Raw genomic sequence first — 23,816 nt, forward strand, 5'->3', positions numbered from 1 at the left:
ACACCCTGAGGGCAGATGGAAAAGGGAGCCACATCGCTTATTCAGTCAAGGGTGGGGAAGCCCAGTTCTTAACAGCCCCTGTCTCAACCAAAGACATGGTGGAAGAGCTCCAATTTGCTGGCCGTGCAGAACTTTGAGACCTCTGTCGGGGCCCTCAGCTCTCCCAGTAGCTCATTCCAGCAGGTTGGGGCCAGCACTGAAAAAGCCCTGGCCCAGGCTGACTTCTGTCAGACCAGGGATCTCCAATAAGTTAGCTCCCACACAGTGAAGCACCCTGCGGAGGGCATAAGCTGGCAAGCAGTTCCTCAGGTAAGTGGGCCCCTGACCATGGATGGCCTTAAAGCAAAACCTTGAACCTGAACTGGGCCGCAACTGGCAACCAATGGAGCTGCCTCAGAACTGGCTGGATATGGGTCCTTCAAGACGTACCTGTGAGGACCCCAGCAGCTGCATTTGCAATTTCCGGGTCAAGGACAAGGGCAAGCCCACACAGAGCTTGTTACAGAAGGCCAGTTTGGAGGTGACCATTGCACAGATCACTGTGGCCAAGTGATCCAAAGACGAGTTGTGCGCTAGTACATTGGTACATTTGAACACTGCTTTTTGATTGCATTATCAGAAAAAGAAAATGACAATTTCTTCCCTACAAGCATTCGGAGCCCTTTAAAACAGTAATTCCTTTAGTCCTAACTACTACAGCGCTATTCCCCACCCCCACCATCTCCTTCCAACATGCTAGCCGTCGCTCGCCACCCCCACCAGGGGGAAATACTGCCACGACTTTCCCGAGGTCAGGCTGGGAACGCCCACTGCTAGACTAGCGTCTTCGAAAGCTGACGGAACAGTAGCGGCCGGACCTTGTTCCTAGTCGAGCCCCTTTCGACCGCCCCCTATCTCCCGCCAATTAGGAAGCCTCCCGAGGTGGAAGGCGGGGAGCCTAGTCGCATAAGCACCGAAAGCAGACGGCGGTTGCCAGGGCTGCGGCAGGGGCGCGTGGGCCGCCCGGCTCTCTGCCTCGCGCTCGCAGAGGCGACGCCCCTCCCGCCGTCATCATGGCTTCGGCCTGGGTGGGCATGAGCGAGCACGAGCAGAAGGGCTGCCAGGAGCTCTTGGAACTGCTGCACACGGACGACCTGATCGCCCTGACCGACACAGTCACCAACCGCCTCGTGCAGCCGGACAATCGCCAAGGTGGGCAGCGGACGACCCCGGGGCGCGGGGGGGGGGCGAGAATCGCACCAGCAGCTGAGCTCGGGTCTCTCCTCTCTTCGTCCCCTCCCCCCAAATTATTTGGAATCTCTCCATTTCGCCCTCTGAGTCGGGGGCATGTGATCGTTTGCTTTCCGGTAGGGTGGGGATTTTTAAAGTTGATTGGCTTATTTCCTCTTATTCTTCAGGGCGTAGCTTGTTTTGAGGGAGGGCGACAGAGAAAGAAAGAGAGATGTTGCTGTGACTATAATTCCAGGGAGGGTAAACTGTGACAGTTCGTCACAGCAAAATAAAACAGGTTTAATGGCACCTTAAATATGAACGGATGCAGATGAACTTTGGCTCACGAAGCCTGAGTAAATATTGCTAGACTTCATCTTTATTGCTCTAACTGTATCACTGATACAAAGGTCTTGGGGGAAGCTGCCCTGTGAGTATCTCTATTTTGAAAATAACCCTCAAATTGCCTTGAGGCTTCAAACCAGAAAGGCACATGAGATGCCTTCAAGGGCTAGTACTTTTCAAGTAAGTCGCTTTTCCCCCCCTAACGTGATCTCATCCCATGTGAGGAACCACCTTTGAAGCATCTTGGAATTTGGAAAGAGACCTGCCTTATGGAGCATCCTCTGATTAAAAAGAAGTTGTTATCTTGTTGAGTGTTTAGCCAGTTAGATGTTAGTTTCTGATTTTTGGCAAAGGATGGGTGGGGGATAATGAACACGGCTTGCTGTTGTTTAAACTGTTAGTTAAACAGTTCCCTTCTGACAAAGAGAACTTTGAGTCTTGGAGCCTTAAACCCACTTGTTGGTCTCTGAAGTGCTCCTGGACTCAGATCTAGCTATTCTACTGCTGTTGTTATATAGCTGTTCTCCAGACCAACATTTATTTATATAGTATCCTCTTCTTTCTCCAAGAACATAACAGCCACTAGAGAATGAAGTGATTTCATTTACTTTGTAATGAAATAAAAACATGTACAGTTTTTGTTCCTCTTCTCAGTTCTGAAAACTTAGTACAAGGACTGTGCTTCTGAGGAGAGAAGAAATGGCTTCTTCCTTTGGTACTGAGAGTGGCTGCTGCTAAGAAAGCAGCAAGCAGATGTCTACTGGCTAGTTCATGTCTCTGCTTCAGATCCCATCTCCCGTGTCTTGTCTTATACCTTTACAAATATGTATTGCTCTTCCTTTCAGTATGCTGTGACCAACTGATCCCATAAAGTTAGTTTTCAAGTTTCTTGCCTTACTTGGTCTCTTGTTTAATAATTGAGGGGTGCTGGGAATCTTCTGACAAAACATTAGGCTTGTGTTCACCTTGTTAGCAATAATGTTTAGATATTTGCTTGAATATGAAACTCTTAGACTGTGGCAATTTTAGTGAAGTTACTGCACCTTTGGTTGCTATAGTACTTCAATGGGTTCAGTTAGCAATTGTGATGAAATCTCTTATTGTGCTGTCTGTTACTCAGGTAATGAGTTCATATACAGTTACATAGGTAGTTTTCACACAAGTAATGTTCTTACTGTAGACAGACAGGAGTAGAGGAACTTCCTTGCAGTCTCTGTATAGCTCCACATATCTTTTTTTATTCCAGCACAGTATAATCATGGGGAATCCATTATAATGTTGCTGAGGAGCTGGGGCTTCTACCCTCTCCCCTAAAGAACAGACATCTGACTCGCTACACATGATTTTTCTTTCTGTTCCTCTGACTACTGTGGCAGTGACATATTATGCCTTCTTATGGCTTCATTCATAAGCAGTTCTGAGAATTCTGCTTGTCTACTCAGTAGAGACTACTCACATGAAAATGATCATAGGAGTGCACTGTTCAGTTTTCAGCATTTAAAGAGAGGGGTTTGTCTAGTGTTCATGTTAATACACTACTGTGTTATTGATGGTATATATAAATAGCATCATCTAAGCAATTGTAAAGCACTACAACCTAGAATCATAGAACCATAGAGTTGGAAATGTCATGAAGTCTATCGAGTCCCACCCTTGGTCAATGCATGATCAGCATAAGCATCCATAAGTACCTGTCCAGCTTCTGCTTAAAGAAAGCCAGTGATGGGGAGCTCACCACCTCCTTAGGCAACCTATTCCACTGCTGAACTACTCTGTGATTCTTCCCCCCCCCCCATACCCAGCCAGTACTGTTCTACACATAGCCGCCATTGCTGCAGGTCCTATCCTCTGCTGCCAGCAGGAACCTCTTCATGCCCTCCAAGTGACCTCTACACTGGGTTGATTCAGAGAATTCCAGTAATTTTTAGATGGTAAGATGTTTTTACTTAGTTGTGGTTGGATTCACTGACTTGGTTATGATAATCTGTGATTTTCTTGAAGTCTATAAAATGCTTTTCTCAAGGATGATTTACCTGTATTTGTTTCAAATCAAGACAAAAACATATATTACTATCACAAGAATTGGTCCTGGAAGAAAAGCTTTTTGTTTACTCTGATACTAAAAATATATGCTCTTTTGGGGAAAGAATTCTAAATTATGATTAAATCTAAATTCAAGCGCCAGATTTTAAAATTAAATGTTTCCATTTGTTGCTTATATGGCATCTTAAAGACTTTTCTTTGCTACTACCTGAGAACAAGGCTCTGAAGAAACATTTTATTGTCTGAGGAGCCTGTTTGAACAACCTTTCCTGGGAGTATCATTTCTCACTTTAATTTCTCTTTTTCCAGAAGCCATACATGCCATCTTACTATACAGTCAAAGTACAGAAGAACTGCTGAAGAGAAAGAAGGTCTTTAGAGATACAATCTTCAAATACTTGGCATCAAAAGGCATTGTAGTTCCTCCTTCTTCTGAGAAGTATCAGCTTATTAATCGTGCAAAACTCTACTGGTGTGAACACTTGCAAGATCGTGACACAGGATCAAAATGTGAAAAGCTTAATAGAAAGGTAAGACTGGGCCCTGTTGCACATCTGGAGCATTCTTTTGGGAAACAGCTGTGGCTTATTCATTCTTTTAGAGTGTGTAGCTGCTCAGTACCTGTTTTGGCATGGCACAGAACTAATTGGGCTTAACAAGAGTATGATGTGGTATAACTTTGGTGCAGCATTGCTGCAGACAAGAAGATACCTTCCATTTCTGCTATTACTCAGGTGATAAAATTACTGGATTAGAAATTAGAAAGTTCTGTCACTAAAGTATTGCAGAAAGTTGCCTAGATTCAGAGGTAGCCTAGATCCAGACATTGCATTATACTGCAATAAGAGATTCACAAACTGGGATTAAATATGCTGATTAGCTATTAGATCTGGCCCCTAGAGTTCTGGTTTAGTACTCGTTTTCTTGGTAGGACTAGGTGCAGAGTTGCCACTGCAGAGCATTTTAAAAAACCTGCCTTTCTCCTGCTGCAGTCAGCTTTTACTGTCAGCAGACAAACTGTGATTTTGGAGCTGGCTCTGGTTAGTGTCGTGCATCTGCTGTTCTAGCTGTGGTTAGTTCAATAAACAGTTTCTAATAAACAGTTTCAATAAACAATTTCTAATCCAGTTAAGCTTGGCTAAGATTTGAATATCACCTTAATTTTATGAGCTGTTTGCTCTTTTGCCTGTAGTAAGGAAGAATCAGTTGCTTCTCAACATTGGATCCTTTAACTGCTGATTTAGTACAGCAGGTTTTTTTCCCCTAAAACAAAATCCTTAGGAGAACCTTTCACTTAGTAGTTTCTCATTTGAATCACTCGCTTGCTAACCTTCACTAATTTCTGTCCACCCTCTCTTATATATCCTGTAACGAGCAACTGTCCAAAATCAAATCAAATAGGGACATTTGCTTTGGGATTGATAGCATGTAAATTATGCACTCCTTTAGAATCTGTTGTTTGGAAACCTGCTAGACCAACTATGTAATTATATGTGAGTCAAAATAGAGATCACTTTATCTCTCTTATCAAAAGTAATAAAATTACAGTGTGCTTTTCATTATTTCTACTGTCCTTTTAAGAGTTTTGTGTAAGTGCCCTGTATACTCACGTATAAGCCTAGTTTTTCAGCAACTTTTTTCACACTGAAAAGGCCCTCCTCGGCTTATACGTTGGTATATACGGTAATTGAAATAAAAGCCTGCTCCAGCCAGCCAATCGTTGCATTGCCTTTTGCAAGTACTGCAAGCTGAGCTTGCTCTGGCAGCTTGTAGGACATCAACGGTTTGACTGAAGGACTCTGATCTTTTTTTCCTTTTGCCTTCAATGACAAAAGGAATGGCAATGCTGGATGGGAGAGCCTGTGATGATGGAGCATTTCCCACCCTTGGCTTATATGTGAGTCAATAAGTTTGCCCAGATTATGTGGTAAAAATAGGTGCCTTAGCTTATATGCGAGGATATACGGTAGAGTCTATTCAGCAGGGTAGTATGAAAGGGTGGAGGGTAGCCATGTATTTTTTTTTTGAACAAAATCCCTTTAACAAGATGGAACACTTGTGAAAAGAGAGCTCCCACCCCACTCTAGTTTCAGTCTGGATTGCTCTGAGGAAGCCTTGCTTAATATTGTTCACGGTGGTATCTTGACATATTTGGAAGGATGAAAGTTTCAAGTTCATTTGCTGTGTGGAGGTTCACTTTATTATCACTTTCCATGCTGGGGGACTAATTTTAAAGGTTGTCCAGTTAACAATCTGTGTTTCTGAATATTTCAGATATAGCAGTTTGGTGAAGGCTTTTAAAAGATGGATATTCTTCTGGTATCTTATTGGCATACCTCTCTTTTGCAGAAGCAACCTATAAAATCTTAGTAGACATCATGTCAGTAACAAAGAACCAGATTTGCATAGGTCAGTAGTGATAGCTATGGTGGTTGGCACCAAACACTTTCTGAATGATTTAGATTTTTTAATTTAATATCACTATGATTTAAAATATCTCATAAAGGCAACATCTATTTCTGACATCATGGTCTATTCAAAAGGAGACTTGATATTTCTCCAGGGCACAGCTGTTTGATGTGCCTTATGACAGTACCATAATATCTTAACTAACAATTGACATTATATAACAACTTAGACTAATAATGATAAAAACAACCACAACTTATAACTGCAAAACCCCCAACAAAACCAGAACCTATCAAATCAAACTTTTATATATGTCGGGGACCCGCTTGCTAACTGAAAAAACAGGGTGCCCCTTTGAAGAAAACGTCACGCCAGGCCTGGTGAACGATACAACAGGAACAAGCTTTATTTCAGCAACGTGGAGTCCGCTGGTATGGAGTAAGAGCTTCCACCGAACTCCAGGTGGAAGCTCCCTTTTATACAAAACCCACCTCCTTAGGCTGTATTGCCCCACCCAGTACTTGCGGAGGGAACATGCTGATACAATCATGACTCATGCACATATGCGAGGTTTTCCGGGGTTCCTGATGGCCCATTTTCCTGGAACAAAGGGCCATCTCCGGGCCCTTGTCAAAAGGTGGAGGGGGACATTGAGGTTCTTTAGCGGCCATTGCCACCTCAACGATCGGGTGGGGCGCCCAGCTGCCGGCTTGCCTATGATCACCATGCCCTACCTCCGTGATCGCGGGCGCCTCTGATGGCGGGGTTCGGTCCGGTTCCCAAGCCACCAAGGACCGAACCACGACATTCTGCCCCCCCAAAGGTCCATTCTCCAACCCCCCGGGACGGCCAGGATACCGCTTGTGGAAACGTTCAGTGAGTCGGGGCGCAAGGACGTCCGCTGCCCAGACCCATTCCCGGTCCCCCAAAGCGAAGTCCTTCCATTCCACGAGGTACTGCAACTTCCCCCTGTGGAGTCTAGAGTCCAGGATATCCGCCACCTCGTGGTGCTCCCCCCCCGGCAGGACCTCGGGCGCTGGCGGGGAAAACACGGGGTGCCAAACGTCACCGTCCGGAGTTTTTTTTAGAAGGCTCACGTGAAAGACGGGATGGATGTGCCGGAGGTTCTTGGGGAGCTTGAGCTTGACCGAAACTTCGTTGATCGGGGCCAAGACCTCGAAAGGCCCCAAAAACCGAGGGCCTAGCTTCTTGCTGGGCAAATTCAACCGTAGGTTCCGGGTGGAAAGGTAAACTCGATCCCCCGGTCGGATCTCCTCAGCTGGTCGTCTCTTCCGGTCGGCGTCCTCTTTCTGCGCTGCCTTGACTTTGTGGAGCTGCTCCTGCAGCGACTTCCAGCAGCTCCCGGCACGCTTCCCCCACTCGCGAAGGTCGGCCGATTCCCGGGCGGGGACCTCTCCAAGCTCCGGGAAGTGTCTCAGGTCTGTCCCGTAGACGACGGCAAAAGGCGACATCTCCGTGCTGCTGTGGTCTGCGTTGTTGTACGCGAACTCGGCCAGGGGGAGCAGGGGCACCCAGGTGTCTTGATGATAGGAACCGAAACACCGCAAGTACTGCTCCAGTACTTGATTAACCCGCTCGGTCTGCCCGTCCGTCTGGGGGTGGTAAGCGGAGCTCAGCCCTTGCTCGATGTCTAACAGGCGCAGGAAAGCTTGCCAAAACCGGGACACGAATTGTGAGCCCCGATCGGAAATCACCTTGTCCGGCAGCCCGTGCAGTCGGAACACGTGATCCAGGAACATCCGAGCCAACTGTGAAGCACTGGGGACACTGGCGCAAGGAATGAAATGGGCCTGTTTGGAAAATAGATCTACCACCACCCAGATCACCGTTTTCCCCTTGCTGGGAGGCAAGTCTGTTATAAAGTCCATGGAGATCACTGACCACGGCCGGGTCGGGACCTCGAGCGGGTGCAGCAGACCTTTCGGCTTGCCAACCCCCGGCTTGCAGGTCAGGCAGACAGGACAACCACTGACGTAAGCTTTTGTGTCCCGCCGCAGACTGGGCCACCAAAACCGCCGCCGGGCCAACTTCCAGGATTTTACGAAACCGAAGTGCCCGGCGGTCTTAGCATCGTGGCAGAGGCTGAGGGCTTCCCGTCGTAGCCCTTCCGGGACGTAGACAGCCTCCCCCCTCCGCCAGAGACCGGAGTCCAAAATCAAAGAGTCCCGGAGCTCAGCCAGCTCCTCGTCTGTCCCGTAGGCTGCCACTAGGCGGTCTCGGAGCGGGGCGGTCGCCGGGTCGGGCTCCCATTCCTCCCTGGCCCGACGCCTAGTGACGACCCCCCGTCCCAGCTGCTCCTCACCAAACACGGACCTGGTGCAGGGAGCGTACCCCTCCCCATAATGCGGCAGACGGGAGAGGGCGTCCGCGAGGAAATTCTCTTTGCCGGGGATGTGACCAAGCTTGAAATTGTACCGCGAAAAGAACTCCGCCCACCTCATCTGCTTGGCGTTCAGGGATCGCGGTTGCCGGAGCGCCTCCAGATTCTTGTGATCTGTCCAGACCTCGAACGGCTCCTCTGTTTCCTCCAGCCAATGCCGCCATTCGGTGAGGGCGAACTTAATCGCAAACGCCTCCTTCTCCCAGGTAGACCAGTTCCGCTCCGTTTCGGCGAATTTTCGTGAGAGGTAGGCCGCCGGCCTCAGCTGTCCCGCCTTGTCTCGCTGCAGGAGAACCGCCCCGGCTGCTGCGTCGCTGGCGTCGACTTGTACCACCATCGGCTGGGTTGGGTCGACGTGCAGTAGCGTGGGCTCAGACGCGAAAGCTTGCTTGAGGGCCAGGAACGCTGCCTCCGATTTCTCATTCCAGCCGAGCGCTGCGCTGGGCCGCGTGGCGCGAGGACCTCTCCCCTTGGTACCTAGCAAGTCCGTGAGGGGAGCCACTACGGAGGAGTATCTGGGGATGAAGCCTCTAAAAAAGTTAGCAAACCCCAGGAAGCTTTGTAGCTGTTTCCGGGTGCGGGGCCTTTCCCAGGCCAGCACCGCCTGCACCTTCTCGGGGTCCATAGCTATGCCCTGGGCTGAGATGCGGTAGCCCAAATAGTCCAGGGAGGGACGGTGGAATTCGCACTTAGCCAGCTTCACGTATAGGTGGTTTGCCAGCAGGCGCTTTAACACCTCCCTCACCAGGGTCACGTGCTCTTGGGGATCTTGGCTGTAGATCAGGACGTCATCCAAATAAACAACCACCCCCTGAAACAGAAGGTCCTGCAACACCTCATTAATTAGACTCATGAAAACCCCAGGTGCCCCGCTTAAACCGAACGGCATCACTTTAAATTCGAATTGTCCCAATTGACAGTTAAACGCTGTTTTCCACTCATCCCCCTCCCGGATGCGTACCCGGTAGTACGCCTCCCTTAGGTCCAGCTTAGTGAACAGAGTCCCTTTGCCCAGCCGGGCCAGCAAATCCGGGATCAGCGGGAGGGGGTAAGCGTTCCCCGCTGCGATGGCGTTGAGGCCCCGGTAGTCCTGGCACAGCCGTCGGGACCCATCCTTTTTCCGGACGAACAAGACTGGAGCTCCCATGGGACTGGAAGCGGGCCGGATGAAACCTCGGGCCAGATTTTTACCCAAAAACTCCCGGAGGTCCTTGAGCTCACCCTCACTCATCTTGTAGATGCGCCCTTTGGGTAGTACCGCCCCCTCTGGGATGTTGATAGCGCAGTCCGTGCGGCGGTGTGGGGGTAGCTCGTCCGCTTCCCGCTCGCTGAAAACGGCTGCGAGGTCTCGGTACTCTGGCGGGACCTCGGGCTCTGGTATCTCCTGCTGCGCCGCCGCCGCTCCCCTGGGACGCGCCGCCGTCCTCTTGTGGCTGGAATTCTCGTGGGGGACCCGATGCCGTGCACCCACCGTCAAGTCGAACTTCAGGGTCCCCGCCCGCCAGTCCACCACGGGGTTGTGTTCCTTCAGCCAATCCAGGCCCAACACCGCCCGATATCCCGCTACGGGGACCTGGATCAGCCACCGCAGCTCTTGGTGGTCCCCTATGTGGATGGCGATAGGACCCACCTCCTCCCCGAAAGGTCCCCCCTGAATCGGGCTGCCGTCCATCTGGACGAAAACCAGGGGAACCTTCCGAATGCGCTTCGGTAGCCCCAAAGCCCGGGCTATCTGGGGGTGGACCATGCTGTGGTCGCATCCAGAGTCCAAAAGAGCCTCCCCCACCCAACTTAGTCCGTTCTCCGGGTTCCGGAGCTCTAAAATTACCACGTTCGGAGGTCGCGCCTCATGCTGTAGGGGTTTTCCCTCGCACCGCGGGACCTGCTGCCCGGCGCCGTCTACAGCAGGTCCTGGCCGTTTCCCGTCGCCTGGGCGCTTCCCGGTTCGTTGCGGAGGTCCTCCGCCCGGCGTGCCTGCTGGGGGCGTGTCGCACCTCCCCCCTGGGAGAGCCCGCGGTCCTCCCCCCCTTGCCGTTGGCACGCTGCTGCGAAATGTCCTGACCCCCCGCATTTCAGGCACAGACCTTCCCGGCGTCTCCTTTCCCGCTCGGGGTTCGGGGGTCGTTTGGGGCGAGAGTTGTCGGGGCCCGGTCTCGGCGCCTCGGCTGACCCGCCTTTGGCCTCCCGGGGGGGCGCGGCGGCCCAACCCAGGCTGGCTTCCAGCTTGGCGACCACAAAACACCACCCCTCCAGTGTAGACAGATCTTCTTCCGTCCCCTTGATCACGGCCCATTCCCTGAGCTTCGGGTTAAGGCCCTCCCGGAAGTACTCGATTTGGGTCTCCTCGTTCCAGGAGAACACCTTGCCTGCTTCCCTCCGGAAAATGTCTATATAGTCCATAACCCCCCTAGTACCCTGTCGAAGTCCCTTGATCCGACTCTTTGCCTTGTCCTCAGCCTGGGGGTCCTGGAATCGTCGGCGGAGCGCGACCACGAAGTCCTGCAGGTCCCGAGTTGCCGGGTCGCCGCGCTCGGCCAACCCTAGGTACCACTGACCCGCCTTGCCCTGGAGACACGAGGCCACCCCCCAGACCAAGTCCTCGGAGTCCTCATACCGGTCTCCATACCTCCGGGCATGCGTCAGCGCGTGGAGGAGGAACTGCGGGAGGTCGTCCGGCGTCCCGTCGAAACGCGCCTTAAGCTCTGGGGGGGAACGTTTTGGAGAGTAGTCCGACCCCCTCCGGATCCGGGATTCTCGGCGTCCGCCGTCTCGTCCTGCTCCGCCCCACCGGCTACCAACTTGCCCAACGACGCCGTGCCGCTCCCTGCCTTGCACGTCGCTCCTGCGTTGGTCCGGCTCTCGCCGCCCCGTCGGCTCACCCGCTCCCCCGAGATCCTCTGCTGTCTCGCCTCTCCGCTGGCCGTCTCGCCTACTCGGGACTGAAAACTGCTCCGGGTCGGGGTCCGGGGCCCGCTCACCAGTGCCGGGCTCGTCCTCGTCGCTGGAGACGTCCTCACTCGACGCGATCCCCTCCGCCGTTGTATTACCAGTCCCTCCGGGCCCGGCCCGAGCTTGCTCACGGGCTTCAGCTGCCTGCAAGCGCCTGGCCAAGTCCGCCATGGCCCGCCGCAGGTCCTCTAGGGATTCCTCAGGTCCTACCGGGCGAAGCGCCTGCCTCAGCTGGGTGTCCCAGGTTGGGGCCAACCCCCCAGACCTCGGCGCGCTCCCCGCCGTGCTTGGGAACCCCATGGCCCGGCGCCTTCCCTTGGCCGCCGCTGCCGAGGGTCTCGGGGTCCCGGACAGCTGCTCCTGGCCCCCCGATTTTCGGAGGAAATCTCCCGGGGACATTAAACTCATGTTCCCGGGGTTCGTGGGGGTCGAGACCGCCCCGTTGCTTGAAAACGCCATCTCTGGATCCGTCCTGATAAGCGCTCGGATGCGATGCCGACCCTGGAGTTCGGTGGGAAGCTCTTACGATGTCGGGGACCCGCTTGCTAACTGAAAAAACAGGGTGCCCCTTTGAAGAAAACGTCACGCCAGGCCTGGTGAACGATACAACAGGAACAAGCTTTATTTCAGCAACGTGGAGTCCGCTGGTATGGAGTAAGAGCTTCCACCGAACTCCAGGTGGAAGCTCCCTTTTATACAAAACCCACCTCCTTAGGCTGTATTGCCCCACCCAGTACTTGCGGAGGGAACATGCTGATACAATCATGACTCATGCACATATGCGAGGTTTTCCGGGGTTCCTGATGGCCCATTTTCCTGGAACAAAGGGCCATCTCCGGGCCCTTGTCAAAAGGTGGAGGGGGACATTGAGGTTCTTTAGCGGCCATTGCCACCTCAACGATCGGGTGGGGCGCCCAGCTGCCGGCTTGCCTATGATCACCATGCCCTACCTCCGTGATCGCGGGCGCCTCTGATGGCGGGGTTCGGTCCGGTTCCCAAGCCACCAAGGACCGAACCACGACAATATATAATAAAATGAACAAAATCCAAGCTATAGCCAACAAGGTAAGAATTTAGAATAGCCAAAATTTATGACCAATATATAAGCAAATATGGTCAGCCTGAACAACAAAGTGTTGACCTGTCAGCTAAAAGAGAAAGTATCCGACAGACTTCTCAGGGACAGCATCATCATATAGATAAGGCTCCACCATCCAAAAATCCCTGTCTCTGTCACTTGCCTCATATATTTGTTGAACTGAAGCTGCTAGTCAAGTTAATCTCTTTTGTTCATGCAAAAGGCCCCACTTATATGAAAGAGGCAGAAGTACTGCTGTTTGTCAGTCTGTGAATTATGGCTACAGATTGCCTCTACAAATTGTAGCTACGGTTTTATTGAAATTATTTTGGGTTCTAACTAATAACACAGTCTGCCACATGGCTCTTATTGGCATTCAGAAGAAAAATAAAGACCTCTTTTTCTGCCTAGTAGAGTGACTGTCAGGAAGGTTAATATTACACAGGCATTTACAGAACCCTTCAAATGATAATGTGCAAATACACACTGTTTCTAAACAGATGACACTTCTCTGTTTTCTGTACTGTTCAGATTCTATTGAATATTTTGGGATCTTTTTGACCCATCACTTAGCAGTTCTTTATGGAAAGAATCCAACATACCTTCTGTTACTTCTAAAATAAAAGACCTTCCTTTGTTTTGCAGATACCTGAAAAGGAAGGGAAACAAGGTGAAGGAAAACAAGAAGACAAACCAGAAGACAACAAAGAGGGTCACAGCTTGGGAAAAGAATTTTGTCGGTGGTTCTTTGCTATTCTGAATTCTCAAAATCCATTTTGTGCAGAATCACCTGAAGAATGGGGGCCGCAGCACTTCTTGGATGATGTAGTACTAAAGTTTTGTTACAACACCTCAGAACAGAATGTCGAAGAGTATTCAGGTGCAGAATTGGTGAGCCTTCGTTTACTGTCATTGGTGAAAGAAGAATACCTCTACCTCAACCCCAATTTGAATTCTGGTGGCCTGAAGTGTGTAATTTCACCACATGGGGTAGTTGTGGTGGCAGTAGCTGGCACAGTCCATAGAAATACTTGTTGCTTGGGCATCTTTGAGCAAATCTTCGTTCTCATCCGCTGTCCATTTAGAGAGAACACATGGAAAATTAAGTCTGTGTATCTAAAAATTGTTGGTCAGACTGCCTTGGAACCCGGGACTCCTACAGAAAAACCTTGCATTAAATACGAGCAAGAAGAACTCCAGGAGCTTGCCTTGATTGAACCTCACAGATTCTGAGGAGGATGAAGGAGGAAAGTTTGTTGGCCAAGGGAAATACACTACTTCTTGAGCATTCAAATGAGTTGTTTGCTTCTGTTTCTTGAGTAAGACTATTTGACTGAATAACAAGCCAAACGATTACTTTTTATTTGTTGGGTAGATGTTAGCATCTTGGAGGGTACACGTGGCACATTATTTGCCCCCCACCCCAGAAGTGAAAAGAGAATAGATGAAAAATGAGAAAATGTACTTCATTTTCTTTCCTTCTATTAGTCTTCCTTCTCCTGTCTTTCTACTGTTCCCCTGCTCTGAAAAGCATTGTGGAACTAAGTGAATCAAAGCATTTGTAATCAAAATAAAGGATGTACAATTAGGACAGGTCCTTCCCTGCCTAGAGTTTCCTCATCTCATCCTGGGAGTGGGAGAGGGGCTGAGGGAAGGTGGAGTGATAGGAATGTGAGGCCACTGTTGACTGGATCTGTTTGTCTTCCTGGTTGATGGACAAGTTCTGTAAAGAATACTGTGTGGGAATCTGTCAAGAATAGATCATTGACTGACAGTGTCAAAGCTGGTACTACTGCTATGTTTGGAAAACTTTGTCACTGGTATTTAATTTGCACTTGTTAATAGTTTTCTTTATGCTCAAATTAAAATTGTTTATCTTGATAAAAACATTTACCTAGTATTTAAGAGTTTAATATGAAAACCTTTATTTTAAAGTTCACAAATCCTGAATCTCAGGGGTGTATGTACATAACAAATTGTACATAACAATTATATATAATGGAAAATGCTATATTTTGGAATTGTTACTGGAACACTTTTTAAGTGATTTCATTAGCCTGTTTATTTGTAACTGCAGTCCATTATCTAGAAGGATATCACTTTCACAGATTGTTTTTTGTGTGTGTTTTCATGTATAAACACTTTTTGATTGTGTGGGTATTTGTATAACACTGTGTTACAAAGGCGTTCAGTTCATTTGTGAAACTGGGAGAACATTAATCTGTTTTGGGACTGCTATTAGAAAACAGTATTTAAAACTAACCCAAGCAATGTTTAAGCCAGCACAGTCTTCACACTAAAACTCTCGAGCAGTATCTGGAATACTGTGGAGAAAGCAGTTTTAGGGTTATATTCTGACTTTTATATCCACAATATATTGTTATGCTTACAGTGTCTTTATGACTGTTGTAAATAAATTGCAGCATTTGAAAGTACTCACAGTGCTGCAAGTTTTTGCAGGTTATTCTTCCATCATTTTCCATGCTTTCCCTGAGAATTATATGACCAATATTTCTAAGTACTTTATTTTGGAGGGACTAAACTTTGAGCAGGACAGGAATTTCCAGCTCAATGATGAAAGAGACACCAAAGCACTGATTCTATTGCAATCCAGGAATTCCAGGAAATAAGAATATTTCTGAATCCATTTGAAGTAGCACCAGAAGATGCAAGTAACTTTTTTCAGATGGAACTGATTTGCAAGTCAGTGATCATCTCAGGGACATTTACACAGAAAATATCCTGTTAGATTTTTATTCTGGTTTACCTCATTTATTTATCAACTGAAAGAAATTTGTTGCAGGCTTGATCGTAGTCTTTAGCACCACATACAGCTGTAAACAAAACTTCCCCAAGATGAAAATTGTGTAGGTTAAGACTTACAGCTGACTATTGACCTGACATTTTCAGGGTGACTGTCTTGACTTGGACATTAATGCTTTGGCTAAAAGAAAACAGCCACAAAAATCACATCTGTAGCTAGATAGAAAAGGATTCCATGGTAAAATATTGTTCCAAAATGGATTGCATTAAAGTTAACATTTCTTCATTGCAATGTAACATATATAGCACTAAATTACAGGAATTTCTTTCCTAAAAGAGGAAAGCAATGGCAGGGACAGGCAATGGCAAACCACCTCTGGCTATCTCTCTCTCTGTAAATGCAACAGGATCAGTATAGGTTGGCTGCAACTCGATGACTCCACCACCTACAGATAGAGGCAGGCAGGTAACCATTCTCTGTTGCTAATCATTTATTCATGCATTCACAGTGCAGCCCTAAACAGTTACTCCCTTCTAAAGCCCATTGACTTTAATGAACTTCAACTTGAAACTCTGCATAGGACTACACTGTCAAATTGCTGTGCTGAAATGAAGAGGAAAGCTAACAACAGGAAATATACGTGAGCCCGTGAAAAGCACTGAGCTTCCTGTTGGAGGCCAAAGAGGGCTGTTGGAGGCTCCTTTCATCAATAATGCAAGCACCAGCTATTTCCTGTAGCTCGATTACTTCTCTATCTGATGGAACCGTTGGAGACAATTCACCTGCCGCTGATAAAAATCTTAATGCAGCCATGCTGTTTTTTTGTTGTGTTTTTTTTTCCAAAGTCTTCCCCTCTGAAGCTGGTCAATAATGTCATGCTGTGATAAAAAGAAATAGTGGGGAAAGGAAAGCAGTACTGTGGAGGTCATGCAGGGAAATGTTATCTGTGACAGCTGTCAGAGAGAAAGCTGGCTGGCAACAGAATTTCAACTGGCTTGTTAACAAACACATTTCTGAGAGTCAGAATCCCTGTAGGTTTAGGAGCTCAGGATGGAATATAGAGTCTTATACTGGTGAAAGAATAGCTACCCCTTCACCTCACTTGCTCTCCGACTTTGAAGCTTAGCAATCATCTTTAGAGTGAGATTGAAAGAGGAATTGCTCACTTGGGCCTATTATGCACGGCCGCTGAAACGGTGGCATGGAGAACAAGGAGGAGGAAGAAGCGAAGCAAACCGATTATGCACGGGACGGAACACAACGGCGGCAAAACCCAGAGTATCCGATTATGCACGCAGATACTCCGGAGTCGCTTCTGGTTTCACCCTGGTCCCAGGAAGCTCCACTTTCTTCCGCATCTCTCTAATGTGGCTTTTTCGGCGGCATACATTGACTCTGCACCCGGTTGCCGCCTGCAGCATGCATAATTGGTGATTTTAGCCGCCGCCATTCCACCCCGAATGCAGACTTTCCACTCCGTGCATAATGGGCCTTGGAGAACCTCTCTTCTTACCTTGACATTGTGTGCCAGTGTGAGAGAGATTTTGTTAAGAAAAGATGACAACCACAAAAAATCACTTCAGAAACCTGAAGAACTTCTATGAAGTAGAGTTTGTTTTTGCTGACATAGAGACTGGTGGCTAATTCATATGTATGTACGTCACTTGCTGGTTTGTTTTTTGAGAACACCTAGTCCCTTGCATGTCTTGTATCCACTGAAAGTTGGAGAGTGGTGTTGTGATGAAAATACAGCAGCTTATTTGCAGGTTGTTATGTGATGTCATGGACTGAACATACATGAGTGAAATGGCCCTCAGGTACTACACACTTTTTTTTTACTGCAGTTTAAAAGCCTCATTTGTAATTTTGAGATTACATTGCTCATAATACTAGACCCCTAATCTGCATGTGATATACTAAAATAAGAGCATTTTCTCACAATAATAGACTTTATTTTCACATCCATTTCCTTTAAACCTTATATTTTGTACATTCCAGGCTTGCTATCTGCTCACTTTTTCTCTTTCCTCTTGATACTTTTCTCTGTCCAGTAAAAAGAAAGTAGCATTTCCTAACATAACCATGTGTTCAAATCACATAAGCTGGACAGAAGTGGAAGATCAGTTAAGATTACTTGAGATTTAAGGACATGACATAATCATAGGCTCCTAAGCAAAATTTAGGAAAATTCTGAAAATTATTTTAGTCTCTCTTCTCCACCAGAGGGAGCCAAGGAGAAGTTTACAGAAATAAGGATCTGTTTAACAGCAACAACATCAACAACAAAAAACCCAGACCAGATTAAATTACACAATCCATGCCATAAAAAGACCAGATCATTACAAAACTAACTCTGGCTACCATGAACTGGAAGTCCTCATAAATAGAACAAGGATGCAGGCTTTTCAAAAGCAGAAATGGAAGCATTGCTCCTAACCTCCAATGGTAGTCCACTCAAAGTTTGACCAACTGCAAAACCTATTAAAAGATAGCAGCTTACCTCCCGTGAGATGGCTATGAAAGCAAAAGGGCTCCACCGATTCTTAGATATATGTGACACTCTAGAGGAGTTAATGAGATGCAGATTTCAGTATACAGTGATCACGATAACTTGATAATAATACTTCACATTTATATGCCACTTCACACACATTATCTGACTATGAGTGGGCAGGTAGTTGTGAATTTCCTGCATTCTGCAGGTGGTTGGACTAGATGACTGTGGAGGTCCCTTCCAATTCTATGATTCTCAAATCAAAACATGACATCATCTACGGTGGCGCCGTCGCAAGAACAACGAGGCCCTGGACTTTGTCCCGCCGACCACCAGGGCCAACGTTTCCTCCCTGCCCTGGCACAGATCAGGTAAGGCCCGCGCCGGGGGGAGACCTGGCTGAGCCGCCAGCCGACGGGGGAGGGTCTCAGGCCGGCCCATCCACAGCCTCAGGTGCACGGCCGCCCGCCACCAAGCCGTACAGCCACCCACACCAACTCCGTAGGCCCGCTAGCGCTCGCTGTATTTAAACTGCAGCAGGCTTTATAACTAGTGCACTTAATAATCTGGTCCAAGGGTCTAAATCTAAATGACAAGTGTGAAATGAGAAGTTTCTGTTGTAAATTCATGGACTAAACAGGTTGATGTGGCTCATTCCCTGTTTCTGGTGGAGATGAGTTTTAGAGGCAAACTGAATGAAAATTCTGAAACCTGAGGAAGACAAATGAGTGATTCCAGTCTTTTCTATCTGCAGTTTGCAAAATTTCTATGGCATTTTCTGATTTAGATGCATTTTGGAATGGAGGTGAGTTTGGAACGGCGGCTACCTATGCATCCTACTATACTTGAACTGGGAGATTCAAATACTTAACTAGATGTACGTACGGACAGACAGACAGATAGATGCTGTTTAGTGGTTAAGAGACCAAATGGTTTATCCTAGTTCAAATTTTGCCTTTGCCATGAACTAATTTGGTAACCTGAGACAAGCCTTTCTCAAGCCCACATCTGCAATATGGGAATAATACCTCTAGTTAATGGTGGTCATCTTTTATGGCATGGATTGTGTAATTTAATCTGGTCTTGGGTTTCTGTTGTTTTTAAAACAGATCCTTATTTCTGTAAACTTCTCCTCTGCTCCCTCTGGTGGAGAAGAGAGACTGAAATAATTTTCAGAAGTATGTTTTGCTTAGGAGCCTATGATTATGTCATGTCCCTAAATCTCAAGTAATCTTAACTGATCTTCCACTTCTGTCCAGTTTATGTGATTTGAACACATGGTTATGTTAGGAAATAGTGCTCGCCTTTTACCAGACTGTTTCTTCAAATTTCGTTTTTTATTTCAAACAATATATCAACATGGGTGTAAACTGCACAGAGCTTTTATTCCAAACCCAGATCGATTCAGTCCCTGCCCTCTACACAGAATGCAATTTCCGTTTGGATTTTGGGTGATTTAAATTTTCCTTCTGCAGCAAGAAGGATTGATCCGGAGTGACCCTACCTTTATTGTACGATATCTTAGAGTGCTTTTAACGCTCAATATTTTTCAAATACGGATTGGGAAAGAAAGCTCCGTGGTAGAGAACCTCTGATAGGTCACACCTGGTCATGTGACAAGCTTGCCTTAAAGGAGAAGCCCCTAATTTCTCTCAACTTCTGTCAGTCCTGGATTTTTCCTCCCTCCTCTGCCTTTTTCAATCCTCTCCCCCCCTTCAAGAAAACAAAGAAAGAGACTTGGCTCCCCCCCCTTCTGAACTACCCTAACCACGTGCAGAACACTTTCCTATTTCAATGGGGGGGGGAGAGGAAGACCCGAGTTCAAAGCGATCTGAATTCAACAGGATTGACAATGGAATAAAGAAAGTAAGTGTAGAATCTGCCCTTCTTAGAGGAAGGTGCAGGTCATTAAAGTCAGTTTGTCTTTTTGTCAACATTATCATTGGTACATATTTCCAGTATTCATTCATTCTCCTAGTAATTTGTATTATTTGTAGGCATGGTTTTGTCCCTTGCAGCATCATTTGTAATAATTGCAGGTTTAGCTTTGTAGCAGCTACTGGATACTGGATAAGTTTCCAGGGAGATAAATGATGAGAGAAATTATGTCCTGATAGCTTTATTGATGCATTGCCTTGAACTTTAGGATCTTCTGTAACACGTTTGATTTCCCTCATGTTTCCATAATAACACTGTGATGGAGAGATAGGCATCCTGTCTTATGCTATGTTCAAGGCATGGCATGATGCCTGGCATTTATCTGACATCTAGACAATAGTCTAAAGTTTTGTAATTCCAAAGGTGAATTGAGGTCACACTTCTCTGATAGTTCCTTTAAATTAAAATATAAAAAAGAGTAAACAAGGCTAGCCTGTGGAGTGTTCCAGCCTACTGCAGACTAGTTGTGGGTTACTTGTTCACAGTTCATTATGCCACCATGGACCTGGGATTCTGCGCCTGATGAAAAACTATACAGATCCCCAAGAATTGTGTAATCTGGCAATGTCAACCCTACCTAAGGCCATTAATTCCAAATTTCAGGCACTAGAAGAAGAGGAAGAAGAAGAGTTGGTTCTTACGCTGCTTTTCCCTACCCGAAGGAAGCTCAAAGCGGCTTACAATCACCTTCCCTTCCCTCTCCCCACAACAGACACTCTGTGGGGTGGGTGAGGCTGAGAGAGCGCTGATATCACTGCTCGGTCAGAACAGTTTTATCAGTGCCGTGGCGAGCCCAAGGTCACCCAGCTGGTTGCATGTGGGGGAGCGCAGAATCGAACCCAGCATGCCAGATTAGACTCCTAACCACTACACTAATGCTGGTGTCGCAAGCAGGCTGTAGGGCTTTAGCAGCATAACCTTTCAGCTGGAGACACTCTTTATGTAATCCTAAAATAATTCAAAATCTAGCTGAACTGACTCTGAAAGTGCTAATTCCATAAGAACTGTAATGTGTGCCAGTTATTATAAGATGATTAAAAACCTGGGATGTGTATGATGCACTTCAGCCTACATACTATATGATATTATATCCACCCCAAGTTTCAATAGCTGAATTAAAATACCAGTGCAAGAAATGTGGGCATCATAGTGTAAAACCCCAGACTTGTTCACTATGTGATTTTCTCATTCCCAATTTCTCATTCCTTATTTGATTTCATGTCAGGAGGGTTCTCAATCCATACATTATAAGTAGCTGACATAGAAAACAAAAGCAAACCTGAATTTACCACACACTTAATGCAGTGTGGCAATTAAATAGTTCAATAGCAATAAAAGAAGAGCATCATAGCAGTGAAAATTCCATTAAAAGTTAATTAAAATGATATGAAGAGCAATTTGCATTAAAAAGCAACAAATATAACAGAAATCTGTGCTAGACATACAAACAATGCATTTGTACCTTATATATTTCTTATGCAGTAATCATTTTAATGTTTTTTTTTTCTTTAGAATACTAGCTGTCCTACTGATGTTTCCTCCACAGCCTTATATTTGAGAGTAATAAGTTTAAACATTGAAGAAAAGAGAGTCCGGTAATGGCTGCACAAGAATGGCAAGTTGCTGCTAGCTGAGCCTGAGACAAGGGTAAAGCAATAAACATTTGGGAGATGACAGAAATGCTGGCCCTGCACTCATAGCATGTATCAGGTACAATGTGCTATTAACTCCTGGGCAGCATTCTTAATTCCCCGACAACCTTCTTACAGGCTATAGTTCAATTCTAAGCAGAGTTACAATATTTTAACAATGCAATTCTAAGAATACTTTCCTGGAAATAAACCCCATTGCACATACCTGTGTAGAGTTGTGCTCTAAAGTCCCAAGGCTGAAGATGGTTGCAACTCTTCTTAAGATTGCACTGCTAGAGTGCTTGCTGGTGGCTCAGATAATATAGTGACTAAGCCAACATAAGCTTCAGGTATGGGACAAAGAATACCTCCTACAACCTAGAGAAAGGTTAGCTGATTGCTTGAGAGGCTTCCTTGGAAACAATGTGTGATGATGAGGAACCATTTGTCTCCTTATGCCCTCTATCTGAGGGACCACTTTTCTTCTTATGCCCCCAATAGAGCACTTTACTCTGTGGGCACTAATCTGTTGGAGGTCTCTGGCCCTAAGGAAGTATGCCTATCCTTGATCAGGGCCAGAGCTTTTTTGGTTCTAGATCCTGACCTGGTGGAATGAGCTCCCAGGAGAGCTGAGCACCTGTTGAAGCTGTCACAGTTCTGCAGGGCCTGTAAAATGGAGCTCTTCCACCAGGTCTTTGGTTGAAGCTAGTGCTAACAGCAACATGGCCCCTCCTCAGGCTTGTTTTTTGAATTCCATCCCTAGAGAGGTCTGCTCGGGGGACTAGGGAAGTTTGTTCACCAATCTTGTGGCTTGTAGGGGGACTTAAGGCCTCAGGGCTAAATGGGGTTTTATATAGGGGCTTTTAGGAGGGGGGTTATGTTTGTAAGCTGCCGTGAGTCTTTGTTGTATATTGACTATGTTGCATGTTGACTCGTTCCATGTATCCCCCTATGATGTTGTATGTAAACTGCCCTGAGCCATATGGAAGGGCAGTATAGAAATCAAATAAATAAATAAATAAATAAATGAATGAATGAATGAATAAATAAATAAATAAATAAATAAATAAATAAATAAATAAATAAATAAAAATGGCAGGATATAAGTTCAGTAAATAATGATGATGATAGCCATTCAGTTGTGTCCTGTAGGGTTACTGTCGCCATGTTTCTCGATCTTGCACCACTACTTTTAGTGGTACAGCACTTTTCCATACTAAATTCAAACTTATCATTGCTGAGCAACCCAGAGCAATTTGACTTTTAATTTCCCTACGGCAGTAACCACTGTGATCTATTTGTGATCTAAGAAAAGTGAATTATTGAAAACATTCCATCTCTTTACCATCAATTGCTATTGTGACATGACAGTTTTTTTGTCTTTTCAATGAAGAAAAGTCCAAACTTCTTGCTTTCTTTACTGATTTTTGGAATTAGTATTAAACAATATGTAAGTGATGTTATCTAGCAAATCTAAACAGTATCCTGAAAAGCAGAGATATCACCCTGCCAACTAAAGTGCGACTAGTCAAGGCTATGGTCTTCCCAGTTGCAATGTATGGCTGTGAAAGTTGGACCATAAGGAAGGCCGAGCATCAAAGAATTGAGGCTTTTGAACTCTGGTGCTGGAGAAGACTCTTGCGAGTCCCTTGGACTGCAAGGTGAACAAACCAGTCAGTCCTCGAGGAGATCAACCCTGACTGCTCCTTAGAAGACCAGATCCTGAAGATGAAATTCAAATACTTTGACCACCTCATGAGAAGGAAGGACTCCCTGGAGAAGAGCCTAATGCTGGGAGCGATCGAGGGCAAAAGAAGAAGGGGATGAGAATGAGGTGGCTGGATGGAGTCACTGAAGCAGTCGGTGCAAACTTAAATGGACTCCAGGGAATGGTAGAGGATGGGAAGTCCTGGAGGATCATTGTTCATGGGGTAGCAATGTGTCGGACACGACTTCGCACCTAACAACAACAACAAAGTGGTGTTATTGGTTTTTGACCAGCCTCTGGAATAGTCTCAATAGCTATTTGTTTGCAATGGTGAGCTTAATGCAATGCAATGATAATGCTTAATTTTACTCTATGAAGAGTTTCACTGGCTGCTTTCTACATTTCAAAACACCAGTAAAATCAGACAGTTAACCTTTCTTAGACCTATTTATCATCTGAGGAGGTCATAGTGTACTTTGTTTTTGGTCAAGTTCTTTAAGATCTATATAAATATACATTAGTTAGCAGAAACAAATTAAGTTATCTTAAAAAATGTCAATAAAAGTTCTCATTTTTGCCTTTCCTGATAACAATATTACATTCAGAACACAATATAGAAAGCCAGTTTAAACAGCCTTTTTCACACCCTCTAGACAAATCCCTGCCTTTTTTATTTTGGAGATATAAATTGTTCATTATAGAATTCCCTTTGCAGCCACTGTGTGGAGATGTTGCAGCATAATCCCCTCTAAGCAGTATGTGGTCACAGATGAGATGAATTGTCATTGTCCAAAGTGTCAATTTCTGTCAATTCTATTGCATGGTATTACAAAAACCTATGCCCATG

General features: G+C 46.3%; 1 protein-coding gene across 1 annotated transcript; it reads left to right on the top strand.

The window, feature by feature from the left end:
• Positions 1-903: 903 nt before the first annotated feature.
• C6H3orf38 (chromosome 6 C3orf38 homolog) lies at positions 904-14,323 on the top strand. Its single transcript, XM_077342200.1, has 3 exons — positions 904-1,191; positions 3,907-4,127; positions 13,080-14,323. Exons 1-3 carry the CDS (start codon positions 1,053-1,055, stop codon positions 13,665-13,667), a joined length of 948 nt encoding a protein of 315 aa, XP_077198315.1. The 5' UTR covers positions 904-1,052; the 3' UTR covers positions 13,668-14,323.
• Positions 14,324-23,816: the final 9,493 nt, after the last annotated feature.

Source organism: Paroedura picta, chromosome 6, assembly GCF_049243985.1.
Source record: "Paroedura picta isolate Pp20150507F chromosome 6, Ppicta_v3.0, whole genome shotgun sequence".
Lineage (NCBI taxonomy): Eukaryota > Metazoa > Chordata > Lepidosauria > Squamata > Gekkonidae > Paroedura > Paroedura picta.

Coding starts and splice junctions, on each gene's coding strand:
- C6H3orf38 (XM_077342200.1), top strand. CDS start 1,053: ATGGCTTCGGCCTGGGTGGGCATGAGCGAGCACGAGCAGAAGGGCTGC. Junction 1,192..3,906: donor GCAGCCGGACAATCGCCAAG/GTGGGCAGCGGA, acceptor CTCTTTTTCCAG/AAGCCATACATGCCATCTTA. Junction 4,128..13,079: donor GTGAAAAGCTTAATAGAAAG/GTAAGACTGGGC, acceptor TTTGTTTTGCAG/ATACCTGAAAAGGAAGGGAA.